Source organism: Branchiostoma lanceolatum, chromosome 14 (assembly GCF_035083965.1).
Source record: "Branchiostoma lanceolatum isolate klBraLanc5 chromosome 14, klBraLanc5.hap2, whole genome shotgun sequence".
Lineage (NCBI taxonomy): Eukaryota > Metazoa > Chordata > Leptocardii > Amphioxiformes > Branchiostomatidae > Branchiostoma > Branchiostoma lanceolatum.
The window spans coordinates 17,128,548-17,145,802 of NC_089735.1; the positions used below are offsets into that span (position 1 = coordinate 17,128,548).

General features: G+C 39.6%; 2 protein-coding genes across 11 annotated transcripts in view; both read right to left on the reverse strand.

The window, feature by feature from the left end:
• Nucleotides 1–10,130, reverse strand: part of LOC136448432 (anthrax toxin receptor 1-like) — a 38,714-nt gene extending 28,584 nt beyond the window's left edge. Inside the window, exons 1-3 of the mRNA XM_066447988.1 lie at nucleotides 9,795–10,130; nucleotides 3,550–3,627; nucleotides 1,616–1,687 (exon numbers count right to left, since the gene is read on the reverse strand). Of these exons, the coding sequence (XP_066304085.1) occupies nucleotides 1,616–1,687; nucleotides 3,550–3,627; nucleotides 9,795–9,946 (302 nt within the window). The 5' untranslated portion in view covers nucleotides 9,947–10,130. The remainder of the gene's footprint in view (nucleotides 1–1,615; nucleotides 1,688–3,549; nucleotides 3,628–9,794) is intronic.
• A 1,993-nt stretch (nucleotides 10,131–12,123) lies between these two features.
• LOC136448431 (glutamine--fructose-6-phosphate aminotransferase [isomerizing] 1-like) overlaps nucleotides 12,124–17,255 on the reverse strand; it is a 37,415-nt gene continuing 32,283 nt past the window's right edge. For all 10 annotated transcript variants that reach the window (XM_066447986.1, XM_066447985.1, XM_066447983.1 and 7 more), the window contains 2 exons: nucleotides 16,298–16,459; nucleotides 12,124–15,191 (listed from right to left, as the gene is read on the reverse strand). In XM_066447986.1, coding sequence (XP_066304083.1) covers nucleotides 15,147–15,191; nucleotides 16,298–16,459 — 207 coding nt within the window. In that variant the 3' untranslated portion in view covers nucleotides 12,124–15,146. The remainder of the gene's footprint in view (nucleotides 15,192–16,297; nucleotides 16,460–17,255) is intronic.

Sequence of the window (17,255 nt, forward strand, 5' to 3'; positions counted from 1 at the left end):
GAGTGACGTCGTCGTAACTTCTGCCAGCGGCCGGGGGTGGCAGAAGTTGGCAGAAGTTAGAAATCCGATGATGTCTGAACTTAGGAGTGACGTCATCTTAACTTCTGCCAGTGGCTGGGCGTGGTAGAAGTTGGCAGAAGTTGGCAGAAGTTGGACATACGATGTTGTCTGAAGTTAGGAGTGATGTCATCCTAATTTCTGCCAGTGGCCGAGGGTGACAGAAGTTGGCAGAAGTTATGATAACATCATCCCAACTTTTGCTAGTTGATATTTTTAAAATGTTTTTAAATAAATATCTTGAACATTTTCAACAATATATATAACTTGAATATTGTTAATCACTTAAGTCAGAGAAGGTGGGTCATGGCGTCACCTAACTTCTGCCAACTTCTGCCACCCTACCCAGGCTAGTGGCAGAAGTTAGGATGGCGTCACCTAACTTCTGCCAACTTCTGCTAACTTCTGCCACCTGCCACCCTACCCAGGCTAGTGGCAGAGGTTAGGATGGCGTCACCTAACTTCTGCCAACTTCTGCCACCTGCCACCCTACACTGACTAGTGGCAGAGGTTAGGATGACGTCACCAAACTTCTGCCTGCCAACCTTCCCTACCATTTGCACCCTTGCACTGGTATGATATAACGTCACATCTGACTCACGGAAGCCTCAAAACTGCTCGGTAATCATCGTAACTTCTGCCAACTTCTGCCACCCTAACTTCTGCTATTTCAGCCTGATACTGGACACCTCCTTTGGTGTTGCCAACAGGGCATCGTAGGTTCAAAATCAGGCTTTGAGATTGTTTTCTCCTTCTTTTTAGATATCCATTCAATATGTAACGTTATAGTCAATAAGTCTTGCTCAGGCGGTGGTCAAACTTGATTACAACGGCATGAACTCAGACAGAGGCCGTCAACTTTGCGACACACATGTGTATACCTGCCGAGAAACAGCTAGGAATTGAGAAGTGCGCACTTTCGCCGCTAGAAATAACTACAGTTCTATCAACAGGCATTGTGTCTAACTCCTGTGATAATATCCCATAGGTACAACGCTAAAGCCAGATTTTTGAATACTTCTTTCCTTAGAGTCCAAAATGGCATCTTTTTTAGACAATTAGCATAGATACCCACTAAGATGTAACCAGAAGTAACTATTGCGTTGCATATGCTAGTTTCATATAGCTTTGTAGTGTGAGAGGTGCGTTTAGGCTTGATGAAGTTTGGTTCTTGGACTTCAGAAAGGAAGTGATAGGGCCGCATAGGGTGGGCGTGTGTGTGTGAGTGTAAAATTTAGATATACATGTAAGATATAGATATACATGTAAAATATAGATATACATGTAAAATATAGATATGCATGTTAAATATAGATATACACGTAAAATATAGATATACATGTAAAATATAGATATACATATAAAAATATAGATATGCATGTAAAATATAGATATACACATATGTGTCCACACGCTACGGGACTGGTGAGGGGGTGCATTAGAGGAGGTCCACAAGTGACAATTCTGCTATCAGCTAACTAACCAAATAACAACTGGGGTAAGCTGAAATACTTTTTGGTTATGATATATATTTATGTAGGAAAGGAAAGAAACATACGGATCGTTGGACAACTCCATGACGACAGAGGCATCGTCTGAGAAGGTGATGAACGAAAAGCGAACCTTTGGGCTGAAGAACAACAACAAAGATGGTGATTTCAGGCCATGCAAAAAATTCTGCTTACATTACATGATAACTTATAATACAACACACTTTACCAAATTCTTATCGGTAGTACACTACAGATAAGATACGCCCAAATATTTTTCTTAAGAGATAAATGTCCCTGAAATATTCTGATTATGCAAACGACTTCCACATTTGCATAATATATGCTTGGTCATGTAAACCTTTAATTGACTTACACAGGGCACAGTGTTGACAGTCCAATCATTTACCAATTACCACTTAAATGAATCATGGCACTTTTGCATGAACTATGCAGATTAGGAATGTATTTGCATAATTGGTATCTGTTAATATTCCATCTACCATAAAATACATATGTTACATGTATTTTAGTTTTATAATGGAAAACACTGCAAATATATATTTCCCTCATTGAGTATGCAACTATATTCCCAATTTGCATAATTTGTACCTCGCTATGTACAACTCTGCCTAAGCTACCTGCATACTAAATATCTTGGGAATCCGTTATTCCTCTCCTCAGTAATTCTCCTTGGAAGATTTTGACAAAAACGCTCCTGCATTTCCAGAGAAGCTGCTAGAGGGTTCGAACCACTTTCTTCCTTACATCACAAGCTATCTGCCACCATAAGACCATAGCATGTCCGGGTCAAAAGATACAAAAAACGGAAGTTCTGCTTCAGTACCAAGGTCACATACCATGCAGCCCAAAATTGACCTTGACCTTCGTATTTCCAACACCTACCCACATACCAAATATCATCATAATCCATCCAGAGGTTCTTGAGTTTTGCTGACCTTAACACAAACAGGCAGACAGACAAACACACGCACAGACACACCCTAAACAATATCTCAATTTTCCTTAAAAATTTAGTTTGCACTTAGCATTTCTGGGGTGCCTTGCGGGATAGCTGAAATGCATTTGATTGAGGATATTGGAGTTATCTTTTATACAATACAGTGATGTCCCTCACCACGTTTCGACACCTTCCTCAGAGCTTCTGACTGGAGTGCTGTTTCTAGCCGCTATATGCAGCAGATGTGCAAAAGAAAAACCCCAATATCCAACTGGCCAATGTTCTACCAACCTGATGAAATTAGTTTCGGATGCATTTGATTGAATTCGAAAATAATACATATTTACCCAGTTTTCTGAGGAAATAAGTTAAGTTTTCGCGGTCAATTATAGCTTTCTACAACAACGAGTATTTGTCATTTTACGGTCAGCACATTCAGACGCTGTTTTGTTTTACCAGTTGCATTACAATCATAAACCTCGTTTCTATGGACATTGTTCATCCGCTTACTACGTCTCTGCAGTCGACACTATTCCTTATAGCTCAGTAGTCTTGGTTTGCCTGCACGGATCTGCCCGGAAGTACATGCTAAAAAGCGGAAGTACTGAAGGAAGCACATCGGCACGAGAGCTGTTCTGTCTAGATACCCGTCTGACCTTATAAGTATATCAGCACAACTGGTGTTCAAGCAGCCCTGTCTTCATTCTTCTGAGGATAACTCATCATAACAAGTGGATATGGCACATTGCTGATTAGTTAAGTGCCCATTAAACAAGTTATAGCATCAAAGACTCCAGTACGTCTTAGAAATGGACAATCATTCAAGTAGTAAGACATAATTTGTGATTTTCTAAAACAGCGACTGTTAGTATTGCAACTCTCGACCATTCTATATATCCATTTCCCTTTTTACTAAATACGTGCAATAAAGGAATCTAGCATGGCCACATGGACCATATAGAAATAGTCACCCGAAAAACGATAAGTATATGATGTTGAAAACGAAATTGCGCTAAACAGCGCTGACTGATATGGAATCACCTGTGAAAACTGTTGACAATTTTCTCCACGAAGTCCACTGTCTCTTCCCGGAAGTTCTTTGGTGTCACACTTGCAGACCTGGACAGAAAGACCCGAAACATGTTTCACAGATAACTGTTAGTCTTCTGGATATATCTGATTCAATCAATGTGAGTAGATTGATTACAACAGACATTATATGAACTGAATCGACATCATTATAAGCCTTCGTCAAAAAATACTGTCTATATAGTCATAATTTTGTTAGACGTTAGTTTGGGTTAACTATTTTCGTTTCAAATTGATTAACAGTCTATTCTCCCGATCATGGAGCCTTCGGTTAGCTGCCCTTTCTGCTAGGTATACCCATTCACAGACAGCTACATACAAACTACGTTCCCCGCTTCTACATGGGCAAATTTATCATTATTTTGCGAGCCTGTCGCGGAGGTAAATAATGTCGCTATGTTAACGGGAATTTGATATATTTGCTGACTGTCAGACAACTGGCGGACAGGAGGTAGACATGCCCGTTAGTTGGCTCCAGCAACATGGCACCGGGCTTTCGTATCCTGTTGGCAACAACCAGTTATTATATAAACTAGTTTCAAGTAGAGATAAGAGTTCGAAGATCTCACGCCTCCGTCAAATATTTAGAGTTTCTTGTATGTCCTGATTAAATTTATTTCATTACCTTCGTCGACGAAGTTTCGTCGAGAAGGTTATTCGATGATGCTTGTCTGTGTGTCTGTTAGTGAACAGAATAAGTCGAGAACGCCTGGGTGGTTTGTTGTCGTAGTTGGTGTGTCGGTGTGTATGTGGGAAATCTCAAGATGATTAGATTTTGGGCGAAGTGTTTTGCATAATTAACGAGAAAAGTGTAAAAATGTGTTATATTGTATGCTGAAGTATGTTTACGTGTTGGCTGTGTTGTTCCAAGGCGTCATGGATAGGGGTAGGGGTCCTGAGGGGTCATCTTGAAGGCAGGATACGTCAGTTACACAAATTGGCTGTCAGCCAGCTGTAGGCATTGGTAAGGTAGTCTCCAAGCAGACCTATGGGTTGGCTATAGCAGGGGCAGGTTTTGCTTCAGACTTTGAAAGGGAATTACTCAAGAAGGGCTTGGTGGATGGTCATAAATTTTTGTAAGTACATAGCTTGTTAATCATGCAAACATACGGTTTTGATCACTTTCGATCACTCTACTGTAAAAAATAACTAACTGCGAAAACAGAAACAAACGGACCTTCTCGTGAACTACCAGGCCTTGGCATGTCTGTCAATTTTCACACAAGGTTGATAGATTACTGATTACTCCATTCCCTGCCAGTCACTCTGTTGTGGGATGTACCAAGAATATATGGAAATCCTCCTAACCAGGTAAGCAATGGTATTCGAATTGAAGAGACTGGCACGTGTGAAAGTCATCCCCCGAGTGATGAAATTCGCCAGAGAGCGCATTGCATCACTTGAAGGCTGGGGCGCGCACTGTGAACTCGTTTATACATTGTACATTCTTGCTAGAGCGGTTTTCAATTATGGAAGTCGGGATCGTGCGAATATCTGCACATCCTACCACATGACAAAATGATGATGATGCATAAAGACATACTGAGGGAAATACCATGTAGACATACGTTTGACATTTCGGCACTGTACTTAAAGTGATATAATGAATAGAAATGAGCTATTTTTCTTTTGATAGCATGACAGGTATCACCGGCACATGATAGATAATCAAAACCGCGAGACCTGTGGACATTTGACCTCTGCAGATCGGTCTTGTGACGGAAAATGTTTGAGCCTCACACAGAAAGCATGTTGATATACAAATGTCTGCTACATGTTCTTGCCAGGTCTCATGGTCGACACTGAATGAGGCTGTCATAAAAATAGGCAGGTAGGAAACGTAACGATTTTGACTCCCAATATCTTTTTTTTTTAATTCAAAGAAACATCCAATAATACAAAGAAATGGACGAAGTGACGGCTCGTCGTAAAAAATGCCCCCTACACATCTGTAGTTATTGTTGTACACAACTTATATTCTCGCCACCAGTTGTACAGTGTAGAAAATAGAATATTTGACAAGACACTAAAACTTGTGAATGGTAAGAATACAAATACCTTGTTGAAACGAAAGTCCGACATCCCCTCCCAGAAGGAAACAAGCAAAAAGGACATACATACCTAAAAACGTTTTGATTCTGTGGTGTAGTCTTGTGTGGCTAAGATTATTTTACAGTTCATGCAAGAAGAGCAGAGCAAAAAATATTTTGATTATGAAAATGACTTCCACATTTGCATAATGTTTGCTTGGCCATGTATACCAGTAACTCACTTACACATGTCACAATGTTAACAGTCCTATCATTTATCACTTATGGCGCTTTCGCATTTATTATGCAAATTAGGAGTTCATTTGCATAATTGGTATCTGTTAATGCTCTACCTTCAAGAAACTATATATGTCACATGTATTTGAGTTATATTATGGAAAACACTGCAAATATAGATTTTACTTATCAAGTATGCAAAGTAAGTCATAATTAGCATAATTTACACTTCATTGTGTACATCTCTGTCTAAGCTAACGTAACATGACCAGTTTACGTCCGATTTATTCAAAACGTTATTTGTCCTAAAACCGCGCGGACAGAGCCCAATGTTTAACCCATGGGTAGAAATATCAGCTCTTCTAACAATAAAATGCATGGTCTGTAAGTTTTTCTCCGCCTGTTTAACCCGTACGAGCATATATTTATACTGGGGTATATGGTGTTGAATTGTGCTAGGCTTACCCTTTATCGTCCACCTTAGTATTTTCCCTTCTAGCGCTATGCTTGAAGAACATAGACCGGAAAAAAATACACAGTAACTGTCGAAAGTAGTCTACAGACAAATGACAGTAAAGTCACTATGACTATGTTTGTCCGTCCGCTTGCCCGACGCGATGGAAGAAAACAATTTTTGTATTGTAAATTTCCCCGAAATCGGCAGCACGTGGCGTTCACGTGATAAACGCATGGCCATGATGTTATGTCGTACAAAAATGTATCATCTGAGCGGGGGTCGCTAGGTTGTATCAAACCTTCCTAAAACTGGCAAGAGTTTCAAACCTCGAATCACCATGGATAGTCTGCATATCAAAGAAAGGTTTAACGTCAGCTACTTTTAAAAGATACTAGCTATCGTGTAACTTAGAAAAACATGATGGAATACGCGGTGTCGAATTACATATTAAATGCGTCATGCATGACGCTTCCGTGCAACTTGTTGTTACTGGTTCAGGAGCTTATTCTGTTATGTCGCTCGACGTAAATTTAAACCCTTTTAAATGTTTTGTATAATAGAGAGAGATGGCTGAGGATCATACTTATGACGTTCTTTGTTTCTCATGAGAACAGGCTTTGGCATAATACACCGCGACATGTGGACATGACCCAATTTGGACGTAAACTACTCCCGCACGTAAATAGGTCATGTTACGTTACCTGCATACTAAATATCATGGAAATCCGTCGTTCCTTTGTTCAGTTATTCTCCTTAGAAAACTTTCACAATGACGCCACTGCAGTTCCAGAGCAAGCTGCTAGGGGGGCCAAACTTACACAAGTTCTTTATTATATCACAAGCTATCTGCCACCAAAAAGATCAAAAATCACACATCTTTATTCCTCTCTTCCTGAGCCTCAGTTACAAACGTTACGAAGTAGAATAGTTGAAGAGTCCTATCATGGAACGTAGCGGGTTTACGAAAGTCCTAATGATTATGCAATCAAATAATTACCATTTGATTATACCAAGCATCACCTAAGCTATCCATATAAAATAATCATGACGAGACGTCAGTTCCTTCTTGGGTTATAGTTTTTTCTCATTAATAATGTAAATTAGGTGTTCATTTGCATGATTAATATCTATCAATATTTCTCTTTCTCAGGCACATGTCACATGTTTGTCTATGTTCGTCGTACAAACTTTCCTCATTAAGTATGAAAATTACATTCTGATTTTCATAATTAGTATCGTATTATGTAAATCATCATTTAAGCTATCTACCTACCAAAAGCTATTGCCATCCTACTCGAATTATGCTACTTATCTACACACACACACACACGCACACACACACACACACACACACACACGCGCGCGCGCACACACACACACACACACACACAAACGCTGAAAATACATTGTTAATAAAGGTAATAATTAGGCTTAATCATCCCTTTCTTACTAATCCACACGTCGCCTGTGTTTTCGCTTTTCAAACCACTCTTGTTACCACTATAGTCCAGCAAGCCATGGTAGCTGTTACACTTACACCAGTAACACATACCAGCTGGTATAGAGACTGATGATGCAATATAACAGATTTTCAAACTTCCCCCGTTAATTATGCATAGTACTTCGCCCAAAATCTAATCATCTTGAGGGTTTGCGTATACCTACCGATACACCAAATATGCATCCATCCAGGCGTTCTCGACTTATCATGTTCACTAACAGACACACAGACTTGGTAAAATATAGCCCTCTCGGCGAAGGTAATTACACAACACAGAAAGCCTTTGTCGGACATATCATTGGAGGGCAACGATATTTCCAGGTTTTTTTTTCGAAATCGGGCGAAAATTAATGAGCGCGCTGATGTCATCCATAAAATTTACTTGCTGTGGCCTAACATAGTGTCTCCAGAAGGTACTGTAGTGAAATGAGTCAGAATGTATGAGTGCCTGGATTATAACATTCTCGGAGCAGAGCAGACGGGAAACGAAAGAGTGCGACAGTTTCTGAAGTCTGGCATCACAGCAAACGTATCGAGTCTGTTGTTAACAAATAACCAACTATATATAGTACTAGACTGTCTACTCACGCCAAACATAAATTTCAGTTTAGACATTGCGCCCACGATATGCGCACAGTACATAGGGGAACAGAAACTTCCGAACAAAATTCTCTTTACATCCGCAGAGCAAAAGCGGAATCTACGTATGAGCGAATTCGCTCTACAATACAGCCCTCTAACGTAACCTTGTATGGCTAAGTCATCCGACAAGCCTGGAGTAAAACAATACCCAAGATGACAAGAGGGAGGCTTTTTACCCAAGATGACAGACGAGACATACTCTAACGTGGAATCGTACAGCTTCACTTGTGGAGGAGCACGTCGCCGGAACGTAAGCACGAACATGAGGTAGATTTACTGAGGCATTTCATGAAGAATGGGGAAAATAAGTATCGAACAGTGTATTAAAGTACCTTCAGTAAAAAGGCATGACCCCAGCTGAGACCCAATACATGTAAGACGCATTAGGGGAAGAGACCCAGTCACATAACCTCTACCAGGCTCCGCAGATCGCTGGGAAAATAGTAGAAATCGGCAAATAAAGTGAAACGTATGCCAAGGGTACTCCGCTACAAACAGGGCAGGCATCTCCCAGCATTTAGCCAATTATACTCAGACCAACACGGTGGCATCGTGATGGCGCAGTGGCAGGCTGTTTGACCCAGGACCCAGAGATCCTGGGTTCAAATCCGGGTCCCCTGACGTTATGCCCTTGGGAAAGGCATCCATCAGGGCAATACTACTGTCCACACCTCGGCGGTGTCAATGGCAACAATTGGTTACTGTGGGTTCCGGCTTGTCCCACATCCACTTTAAACACCTGACCTTTCACCTGTTCCCAGGACACAGCGCCACAGATGACGAAGCTGTTACATGTAACACGCGCATGCACCTGCAGGACCAAACTGGCAGAATCCAGTGGAAAAAGTGCGTGGACTCAAAGGGAGACTATACTGAGAACAGAATAGGAAAATATTTGTATATGCTACCGTTTTTTGGAAGCTCGACATTTTCAATCGGCCAGCAGACAACGAGGTATGAAATAAGTAATATCAAGATGGCTTCCGTTTTGCAGAGTTGTAAGCAAATGGCGGGGAGAGGAAACCGAATCTAAACATCCGGTACTATTTCATTATGTCGGTTCCTCAAGCTGCGTAAGCCTTGTTCCATATGGTAAGACTAAACAATGAATAACTCGTTAAAGTTGATATCCAAACAAGTACAGAGTTCCGTTATCCAGTTTCTTTCATACTTGCCAAGTTTGTTTGTCACACCTACTCGATTGTGCAAAATCCATTAATCAACCGTTGAGTCAAAATATCAGTTGTAAACATCGTAACCACTTCAGACCATCTCAGTGTCTACAGAATAAGGTATAAGTTTAGACAAACAAAAGGTGTGTGGAACATACCTGTCCAAGACAAAATACATATCGAATGCACCTCTGCAAGACTGAGCCTTTGGTTTGATGTCTAAGGCTCGGGCACGGGTGCTCTTCGTCTCAAACCCGACGAAAAGCAGAATTCCGAACTGTAAGAATGTGTTCAAACCAAGTTTCGCCATTCCAAACCTTCGTCCTTTCCAAGAGGGAGGCTTTTCACGACAATTAACTTGGGCATAAAATCCTGGGTGTATTTTCTGCACAATGCTCAGAGACAATAAGTTGACTATAGAGAATGGGGGACCGTTCAGCGTGCTTTTTGGCAAGGTGCCGTAACTGGATGATGCGCATGCGCCCGCCAAAAAAGTAGTTGGCAAATCTGCAATATCGTTTCTTAAAGGAATCGATGCTGTTTAAAAGTACTTACCTCAGAGGAGGAAAACTCGGTCTATCATGAACTGAAAACGGAGGCAACATAGTAAACAAGAGGGAAAAAAATCAATCTTATGGGCAGCAGCATCCCAAATTGATTCTACCCACACTGCAAGAATGCATCATCCCCAGATTTCAGAAAGTCGATTACTTCATCATCACGTGACTATCTTTGCCTTAGATATCCTGTTGGCACAGTGTGGCTCTTGGTGCTAACCATAACAAAGGGACACGTCTCGTACCAAGATAAACATTCACCCAAAGTCCATAGGTGACGAAACTTCCTTTCCCTTCGCGCCCTTGACAAAGACCTTGTCATCCAATGTAGTTGATCTTGTAGATCTTCAACATCAATTATAGTGCAATGGACTCAGGCGGTTTATAGTGCAATGGACTGACGGTTTGCCTTGTCCCGTGAACTTTTCAGTACGATACTTGCCCTGAACATTCGTGTTAACGCTACTTCGTTATAATGTGACAACTGAACTGTTCTAATATCTTCCAAACCTGCTGGTGACGCGACAGCTATTTCACACATTTGAATGTATGTTTAGAGGATAGTCAATCATCTTTATGTTGATAATTTGCCATCACATACGAAGTCCTCTATAGTTATAGTCTGAATGACACCTATCTAGCCTCAACATTACGTATCAACGTTACATCGCAACAATTCGGGCCAGAAGCTTGTCGTGATTCCTATAGGTATTGCTTCTCGGTCAGGACTTCTAAAAGAGAGTCACTCTTTCAATCCTCCTTATTTTAACTCTAGGAAGGTTTGTGTGACTTCTGTATTATTGTCAGAATGTCACAGTGTATTTTCAAATTAAATTCTGGCCGACACCATATATCATCAAAAAAAGGAAGGGGAGGGAATAGCACTGACCGCGAATCATCCTGGAACTTGACGTGATGTACTTGTTAGTCTATGTCAACCGCGGCCATGAAAGTCAAGGTGGTCCTTGTGTAAATGCAGAACGAAGAGAATTATGAACGAGTCGTTGCCGATATGTAGATATTTATTCTATGGTAGCTTGATAGGAATGATAAGAGATAAGACAGCAAACGAAACTTGGGTGGTTTCTGAGTGGCTTGGAGTGGCATATATCACACATTGCATGTGAAGGAGACCAAAATTTTCCTTGGCCCTCCCCTAAGCCAATGGGATTTTTTCCTTGGCCCTCCCCCAGGCTCAATTTTTTTATTGGCCTTGCAACCGCTAAATACCGCACAATCCCAAACATTAGTTTGGGCTCAAAAATATATACTTTTCAACATGAAATATGTCAAAATATAAAAGATAACAAACGCCATTTATTAAACACAACACCCTGACCCTAGGACTTCAGATGTGAGTTCAAGAAGATTCTGGCAGTCTTTCCTCCCCAAAGACCCTGAACTAACACAAGACCCTTCCGGACGACATTATCGTGAGAGATCGCACAAACTAGAAGGTAACAGGAGGCGGTTGGGGCCGGCTTTGTGGCTGCTGATCTCCGTCCGGCAGATCGGAAGTAGGGCCTCTTCATTACACGGGAAGTTTGCATGGAGGAGGAACCGGTCAGGGGAAGGATATCAGTCGCACACATACATGTAGCTGCTGAGGCGAAGGAAGGGATCACGAGGCACATCGGGGTACCCGTTTGGGTGCGTGACGGACAGAAGGCGTTTGGACTATTGATAATAAGTACATTTTATCTACAGTGTACTAGTCGCCAGGCCTCCTACATGTACATATAGATTCTACTTTTTTAAATTTTAAACGCTTGTCAAGACTGATGCTCAGACAACGTAATTTTGAGCCAGGTGCTAACACTAGACGGGTAATGTAAAGAAAATATCATTTTATGTCACTACTGAGCTTTCGATGGTGAATATATAATACAAACGTACTAATTACATTGCTGGAATATGGATACTCAAAACGTTATACTGCTCTACAGAATTTTATTCACATTCTGATTAAGAGATTTATGATAAATATAGTCCGTATATCATCATACTAATAGTGGTATGTAGTGATGAATTCATATACTGGCTTCTATGTGATTACATAGAGTAGAATTATTGTGGCTCCACATTCTAAGTTCCTAGGGGATTATAAGTCACCAAATCAGCCATTAGAGTGCATTGTACAATTATTGCAATCCTGGAGACACACCAAACCTACTGCACCCTCCTTTAGACCTTTGAAAAAGATGAACACTGCTTATCCATGAGGCCACAGCAAGTAAATTTTATGGATGACATCAGCGTGCACATTGATGTTCGCCTGATTTTTAAATAAAAAAACAAGAATTTTCGATCTTTCGACAATAGTCAATATGGGGCAAAATGTCACAAATGTCTTGTCGGTTCCATTGCAAAACGTTCTACATGCCATAAAAAGGCATTTGAACATGTAGGAATGGTGAAAAATCTGTACAAATGTGTTGTACAATTATTATGTATGCAAGCTGTAATAACAGGAAGACACAGTGCAGCCCCCATACTAAGCTTGTACTGGGAATTAGTCTGTAATTGCTGTGGCATTCTTATCAACAATGTGTAATATGATTCGTTATTCTTAAATGAAGAGAACAAATCCGATAACCGGGTCAGATGAAGTAACTAATGTCATGCGCTTTGAGTAGACCATCGCCTAGCTGTCTGTTGAAGACAGAATAAAAAGACAAGGGATTTTGGGGATGGCAACTCAGTTGGAAAGTCAGGACAGCAATGGCGGAGAAAACTTCAGTTGAGATAAAGTGAGCAGAGCCAGCATTACGTAGTCACAGTCAGTCTGCCTCATGACTCAGGAGACTCCCGTGCCTATTGTACGGGAAACCTTGTCTCTGCATTCTTGATGTGCTAGTCAACCCCTGGATCTAAATTTATAATAATCTTAATGTTGGCATCAGTGTTAGTTAATTCTTTTTTTTTAAATGCAGGGATAAAAATATAAAAGACTTGTTGGTTGTAATACCATGTTTTATTGCTTCAATTCTTCTAACATGCTTTATGGTATTCAAGTTTGAAAATGTGGATAATTTTGTTTTTTGCCCACCTTTTTTTTCTGCCTGCGCGCACTAAATTTGGAGTCTACAGAGGATGTCATCCATAATATTCACTTACTGTGGCCTGAATAAAACAATCACTTCCATATATAAAAGGTGTGATTCATTTCAACATTGTCACCACCTCCTATTTGATAGTAAAATCTAGTTGCTGTTCATGAAACATTCTAAGGCACCAGGATTTGCATGGGTATTCTGATTACTTTATCAGATAATCAGTTACGGAACACAATCACACATTGTAATCTTACATGAGCAAGCACTACTGTAATAATAAGACCACAACAATTTCATTTGTTGCTTCTCGGATTTTTCCAGAAAAAAATTGGAGCGACAGGGGAAAAAAATGATGATAAAATAAAAAATTTGCAAATAGTCTGGGGTGAAGATACTTGGGTTTACATAACAAAGAATAAGAGGATTATCCAAATTTCAGCTTTGTATGGCTCATCTTAATGCAATGTACCCCTTTTTTGATCTAGTACTATAATTTCAGTAACAAAATTACCTTTTGCCATGTAATATATTGATTGATATTGAGAAATACATGTAGTTTTAATACAGGAAAAATTATAACTTATGATCAATATGACAACACTTTTTAGGTATGTACAGGCCTTTATAAACTATTTTGGTGGCTAGTGAGTTTTACAATTGAACAAATGGTAAAATCTGGGAGTTAAAATTTGTGAATGGGAATAGTGACTCAATTTTTTCTTTTTTTTTCAAAATGGGAAAAAACAGGACAGGCTATTCCGAGAAGCAACAGATTAGATTGGCGTGGCCTAACGTCACAAATAAAAACAATTCCTACAGTAACTGTTGAAGTTATACACATTCAGTGATAGTTTTTAAAGCAAGACTTCTACAGTTATCTATACAAACCTTAGCTACACAGTCATGGAACAAAATACTTTCAGGCTAAGAGAAATGATGAACACTTAAATTCTCATTTTTGTTTTGGTCTTACAAACATCTACTTACATCCTAAAGCATCTTTAATTTTTTTTCAGATACAATATAGAGATAGACACTGACTTGTATAGGTTGGAAATGCTACAAAAAAATCTTTAAAAAAGCAACATGTAATCACTGTGAGATTCTGCAAACCTGTTACTGCAGTGAGCAATACATGTATATATTTAATAACAAACATTCCATGATTTATCTCAATTTCAATGATGTATCCTTCCATTACCGAATGCATCTAAAAACAGCACTGAATATGAATCTGTTATTGACCATCTAGATGAAGTTTAATTCAGGGCGATTTGTTGGAATCTTCCCTAAACTCTTCAATCTTTAAAATGTTATATCAACCTTGCACACTGTAAAACAAAACATCAAATGGTCTGCTGGAGAGCAAAAAAGTGACTACAAGCAAAGCATCATTGGGTGAAACATTGTTAGGAACAGCCAACCTCAAACCTTTATGGCTGTTACACTTAGCCCCATAGCTAGGAAAACAGTGTTTTTTTCTAAGGCTCCACCAATTTGATTTCTTGGTTAATGGATTTTTTGAAAAAAATGCTAAATTCCAAAATCAAAATGAAAACAGAATCTCAGAGGAAAGTCTGTACTTTGGTGCAGACAGTTTCAGGGTGTGAACAGGGTCAGGTGCAAGTTTTCACCCCAGCCTTCTGTTTTCATGATTTTTTTTTGTTGCTAAAATTAAAAAAAAAAATCTGTTAACCAAGAAATTAAATTGGTGTGGCCTAATGGTTGTATTCGATTTAGGGATAACACTCTTGACAAACATGGGAAGAGGTTTATTCTGTATCAATGCTAAAATCAAATTTTAACTTCCAAATAGTCAGGAATCTCTTCAAAGTCACTGCCCGGGTACTGCAACTCCTGGATAATCTGAAGTCACTGGTTTACATAGGACTAATGTTTACTCCACAGTAACAGACTTGGCTAGGTTTCGGGGGCAGTCAACCTACAGGAGGAAAAAATTGTAACATCACATTGTGTACATAATAATGTGTTACTTGCCTACTTCTGTCAGCTGGCAATCACTTGCTGGAGCAATTATACCATACATGTCCAAATACACAAAATGTCAAAATATTTATATACACAAACAACTAGAGATCCACGACCTTATATATTTAGCGATGTATAATTAATGTTTCTCATTGATTGTGCAAATAATGTCCTCATTTGCATGAATTATATAAGTTGATCACCTTCTCTAACTAGATTACACATAAAAGTTGTCCAAAGTCATGGTTTCTTGATCTTAGCAAAGAAGAAGATTGAGTATTATAACAGTAGTACAACTGCATTTCCTCATAAATGATGTAAATGAGGCCCTCATTTACATGACCTTTGTCAAATAATGTCCACATCTATTTAATTTCTAAATGCCACAAGAATGAAAATCGCACCATTTACCACTATGGTGTTATAGTATTTTCTCATTAATTACACAAATGAGGTCCTTATTTGCATTATTCATGTCTACACTTCTCTCTTACATATGTCACATGTTTGAGTCCTGTGATGGAATGCAGTGTATTCAAAACTTTTCCCTGTTTATTATGCAAATCAGATCCTAAATTAGTGTTTGATTATCAATGAATATGTAAATCAGTACTTAAGCTATCTACAACAAAAAATGATGATGATCTGTATACCCCTTCCTCAGTTATTCTCTTTCAAACTAATTATTTAGCCGCTAGGGGGCCCAAACCTACATGACTTCAAAAAGCTACCTGCCACACAAGAACGATGGCCTTAACTTGTCAAAAGATGAGATATCAAAACCGGATGTTTCGCTACAGTACCTGCAGAAAGTCACTTTTGGGCCCAAAATCTCATCAATTTGAGGTTCCATGAAGACCACATACCAAATGTCAAGACAATCCACTCACAGGCATTCTTGAGTTATATTGTATGCTGTTCACACACACACATATGATTGAGGTTCTATCTAAATGTGGTTACGCCAGGGCTGACCAATACACCTCAAAGTACATTTTGTGTACAAGTACAGATACAGACTTAGAGCAATCACATAAGATACAATGTATGAGTACTTACATCACATCCCTTAAGCACAGCAATGTGAAAGGACAGCAGCTGGAGGGGAATAACTGTCAGAATCCCAGACAGACAGTCCACAATTCCAGGCAGCTCCATCACACGGTGGGCTTCCTTCTGGGACAAGGTGTCCCCCTGCTCACACAGCAGAATGGGCCGGCCCTGGGCAACATGGTTGTAGTTTTATACACAATGTACGGTGGGCATAGAGTCAGCAAACTGAGACAATAAATTCAGACTTAACACATTTTTCAGATATATGACATTGTCCAATTTAGAGCAGTAATGTAGCTAGCATTAAAATTTGAATATTAGAATAAGAAATCTACATTTAGCTGGTTTCAACTGGCTGGGTCATGAACAGAGTACGGTAGATATAACTGAGAGTAAACAGAGCCTTAAAAAAATAAAAAGCATGCCCTTTCAACCTCAAGCCAAGGCAACTGACATCATGGTCTGTGAGTCTTGCTGGTTAAAATTCAGAGTAAAAGAGGCCATCTACAAAATAATTTGCAACCCCACCCTTTACAAAAAAGAGGCTTGTGTGTTGAACTCTGTACGTGGGACTGCTCTCCAGACACAAGAATATCTCCTGAGGTCTAAAAGCCAATGTGACACTGTCTTAATTTGTTAATCACGAGAAGGTAGGCAATTGCAAGATTGCCAGAGAATTGACTTTTTGCCTGAAAATCTTCCCTGTTACAGTCACATGGATTACACACTGTACCAATCCCTGAAAATTGCTTTAGTGATTGAGACTTCGGGCTCAGCACACTTGAGGTATTTTTGCCAAAATGTGCTTTTGACCTTGCAGACTTGTTGAGCAAGAGAAAGGCTTAACTTGATTTTCTTCAGTATAACTCATTATATATCAATTCAGAGACTCATTTACATTGTACATGTATATAAAATTATAGGAGATAAACCTACTACCCGAAATATCTGACTCTTTATAGAA